Source organism: Octodon degus, unplaced genomic scaffold (assembly GCF_000260255.1).
Source record: "Octodon degus isolate 3935 unplaced genomic scaffold, OctDeg1.0 scaffold00080, whole genome shotgun sequence".
Lineage (NCBI taxonomy): Eukaryota > Metazoa > Chordata > Mammalia > Rodentia > Octodontidae > Octodon > Octodon degus.
This window is the reverse complement of record NW_004524656.1, coordinates 8,511,268-8,515,107: the sequence shown is the minus strand read 5'-3', so window position 1 is coordinate 8,515,107 and position 3,840 is coordinate 8,511,268. Positions and strand designations below refer to the sequence as shown.

The 3,840-nt window shown below is 57.0% G+C and overlaps 1 protein-coding gene across 1 annotated transcript; it reads right to left on the bottom strand.

The window, feature by feature from the left end:
- Nucleotides 1-1,207: 1,207 nt before the first annotated feature.
- On the bottom strand, nucleotides 1,208-3,213 carry Apoa1 (apolipoprotein A1). Its single transcript, XM_023721192.1, has 4 exons — nucleotides 2,886-3,213; nucleotides 2,626-2,687; nucleotides 2,326-2,482; nucleotides 1,208-1,881 (listed from the first exon to the last, which is right to left on the bottom strand). The coding sequence occupies exons 2-4, from the start codon at nucleotides 2,666-2,668 to the stop codon at nucleotides 1,284-1,286; spliced, it is 798 nt and encodes a 265-aa protein (XP_023576960.1). The 5' UTR covers nucleotides 2,669-2,687; nucleotides 2,886-3,213; the 3' UTR covers nucleotides 1,208-1,283.
- Between the last annotated feature and the right edge of the window lie 627 nt (nucleotides 3,214-3,840).

Below are 3,840 nucleotides of genomic sequence, written 5' to 3'. Positions count from 1 at the left end.
GCTGGGGATCGAACCGCGGTCCCTGTGCTTTGCCAAGCTTGTTTCAAGTAGGTGCTTTAGACCACTGAGCCATCTCTCCAGCCCCTAGCAAGACTGTCTTAAAAAAAAAAAAAAAAAATCCCTAGAAAACACATGTTCCATGGCAACCCACTGGTGGTCCCCTTCTGTCCCTCTCTCAGACAGAACCTTTTTTTCCTCAATAAATATATTCTGTTAATAAAAAATAAAATAAAAATCATAGGCCCAGCATGGCTATGCACACCTGTAATCCCAGCACTTGGGAGGCTGAGGCAGGAGGACCGCCACAAGTTCAAAGTCAGCCTGGGCTATATGGTGAACTCAAGGCCAGCGTGAATTACACAGCAATACTTTTGGAGAGAGAGAGAGACACAGAGAGAGAGAGAGAGAGAGAGAGAGAGAGAGAGAGAGAGCTGCCCATGGGCAGGTGGGGCTCAGGTGAGCAGCCCAGCCCTCTTGCCTGCCACTCAGCAGTGACTTCACGCCTCTAAGCTCTGCTTCACCACGGGGATCTGGATCTAAGGACGATCGACTCCGATTTCTGGAAGGATGAGATGATGACCACCAAGTCATCTGGGAAACGGAAGTGTGCCACATACCCCACGAGGCGGTGCTGACGTTTCTGACTTGGGCCGGAGCTGGCAAAGCCGGGTGGCAGTGCCTGAAGCCATATGGGCACAGGACTGGCTTCCCAAACTGTGCCTGTTTAGCCATGGGGAGTAGCTTGTCATTTGTATCTGCCCAAATCCTTCAAATTCTAGGGGCTCCTATTGATCAGTTTTGAAACGGTCTCACTGATATTTGTTTCTCAATAAAATAATTTTTTAAAAAAGTTCTAGGGGCTCCTGGAGGCTCACTGCATCTAGCCTGGGGCCAGGAAGTGGGGGGAAGCTCCTGTCTTATGCCCAGGTGGACACCGCACTGCCTGGCTCCCACGGGTTGGCACAGTTAGGGCTTGCACCTCTGCAGGGCACATGGCACTGGGGGATGAGTCACTGTGCTGCCCTGTTACCTCCTTTCTCTCTAAGCCACCCTGGGGCAAGGGGGTCTGCTCCCTGCTGCTAACCAGCCAGGTGCCCTGTGGGGCCTCCATCACGGACAAAGGCCTGAGCCTGACCCACCCCATCCCTGGCCTATCATCTACCATGCTCCACACCCTGCTTCCATTTCCCCCCAAAGAAAGAAGCTGTTTCCCACTTTGGAAACGTTTATTCTAAGAAAATGAACGCTGGGAGAGGCAGGAGGTGGTGGCGGTAGAGGGCGCCTCACTGGGCCGAGAGCTTCTTGGAGACCTCGTCGATGGAGCTCAGGAAGCTGGCCTTCAAGCTCTCCAGCACGGGCAGCAGGCCCAGCCGAAGGTCCTCCAGCGCGGGCTTGGCCTTCTCGCTGAACGTTTTCAGGTGCTCCTGGGCCTTGGCCTGGTACTCGGCAAGGCTGGCGCTATCCTTGAGCGCCTCGAGCCGCTGGGTCAGGCGCTGGCGCATTTGGTCGCTGTAGGGCCCAAGCTGCGCGCGCAGCTCATCCACGTGCTGGCGAGCACGGTCGCGGAGGTCCTCGCCCAGTGGGGTCAACTTCTCCTGCAGCTCCTGCAGCTTCTGGCGAGCACCGTCGCGCAGATCAGTGCCCAGTGGTTCCACTTTCTTGCGGTAGTGCTCCAACTCTAGCTGTACCTTCTCTTGGAAGTTTTTCAGGTAGGGCTGCACCTTCTCCTTCACCTCCACCAGATCCTTGTTCATCTCCTGCCTCAGCCACTCTGTGTCTTTCTCCAGGTTGTCCCAGAACTCCTGGGTCACCGGGCCAAGCTCTGAACGCAGCTTACTGAAGGTGGTACTCAAGGTGTCCCAGTTGTCCAAGAGCTTCAGGCTGGAGTGGGAGAGAAGGTGGCTGAGGAGCAGCCTCCCAGCCACCTTGCATGGCCTGGGGTCTCCTGGCCCTGGCAGCACCTGTGCCAGGTGTACAGCAGCTGTGTTCCTGGCTTTCCTTACATTCCCACCCTTTGTCACACTGTACAGATGGCCTAAGCACAGTGAGGAGCTGGATGGAGCCAGAGTGGGGCTGGTGCCCACCCTAGGAGGACACTCCCTTCTCCCTGCAGCCAGCCAGCCCAGGGAGGTGCAGCACCATGCTATGGAGCCCCGCTTGCTGACTCCTGTAGGGCCTAGGAGCCTGCCGGAGGAGCCCATCCCTGCATCTCCATCCACACCTGCTGCAGAGCCCACACATTCAGCAGCAGCAGATTTGGCCAGCCTGGCTATCTTTCTGCCTCCTGGTCCTTCCCCTGCCCCAGGGCCTGGCTTAGGTCCTTACTTCAGGTGTTTCCCCAAGGAGGCTTCCAGCTGGGCCACGTAGTCTCTGCCGCTCTCTTTGACCGCATCCACATACACAGTGGCGAAATCCCTCACACGATCCCATGAGGTCTGGGGATCATCTCGCTGCCAGAAGTGCCGAGCCTGGCTCCCTGGGGCTGGGGAGGAGACCCAGGTCAGACCAGCTCTCTGCTGGAGTCTGAGACTAGGAGACAGGCGCTCCCTGTACCCAGCAGGATGGGCCAGCGGGGGGGAAGGGGGAGGGCCCCTGGTGGTTAGGTTCCTAGGCAGAGGCACCTACCAGTCAGGAAGAGCACAGCCACGGCCAGCACCACGGCTTTCATCCTGCAGGGCGCGGGTGACCTGGAGGAGAGGGTTTGGCTAAGGGGTGCCTCTAGCATGAAGAGCTCCATGCTCCCCACACCTTCCAGCCAGGGAGGAGGGGGGGCCTAGAGTGGGGCAGGGGCCCAGGAGCCCAGATCTCTGGCTGGGCAGAGCCCAACATCAGTTTCCCAGTGCTGGGGACAATGAGGGCAGCCTGGGGCAGGGAGCAGCACTTACCTCTTCGGAGCTCTTAGGCAAGTCCCTGAGCCGGTCCCTGAGCATCCAGCCCTCCCCTGGCCTTTTTATGTCTCTAGGCAGGGGCTGGGCTGCAAGGCTGATAAGCCCAGACAGCCCTGTCACTGCTCACTGGCTCTGGCGATGTGGAACTGAGAGTTCAAGGATCAGCTTTGTCCCAGGGGCTGGGCAAATAGAATGGACAAACAGGAAACTGTGGGGGCTGCAAGACAGGGGTCAAGGGTTTTGGTGGGGGCAGGAAAGAAGTGGCTGCAGGTCTGAGGATCCCTGTGGGGTCCATCAGGGGCAGCCTCACTATTCCCTTTCCCTGTGGGGAGTACAAGCCATTGTTTCTTGTGGAAAGGAAGGAAGGGACGGACCTCCTCCCCAGATCTCTCCAACCAGCAGCCTTCTTGCATTCCAGGGAGATTGACTATTTACAGATCTCAAGACCCTGGCCCTAGTCCTGCCCCCCAACACCAGCCTCCTATGGTCCCCAGGGTGTGGCACACCTCTGTCTACCCTCCACAGGCCTCCCAAGCCCTAAGCCCAAGGGAACTAGGGGGCCAGGAGCTACCTGGGGAGAACATAGGCCAGAGGCTGAGAACCCCAAACTGAATCACACTCATTCACAACAAATGCTAGAGACCAACACGGAGGGGCCAACTTTTAATTTTTTCGTATAAAGAGGTTAGCCATGCTTGGACTCAAGGACGACCTCACCATCTCCAGAGACCTTTGCTTCCAAAAGATGTCTAACACCCAAAAGGCGTAATCTCAGGAGTAAAGTGAGGGCTTCAGCCTCTCACCTTGGAGCTTTCCGTCTTCTTGTTTGAATGCACGTCAGATCACACACGTTTGGGACAGGTACCAGCTCCTAGAAGCCTCCGATGGGGAAGGCGCCTTTGGGGACACTGGTGGCCGGAGACTGGTTTTTCTTTTCTTTTTTTTTTTTTTT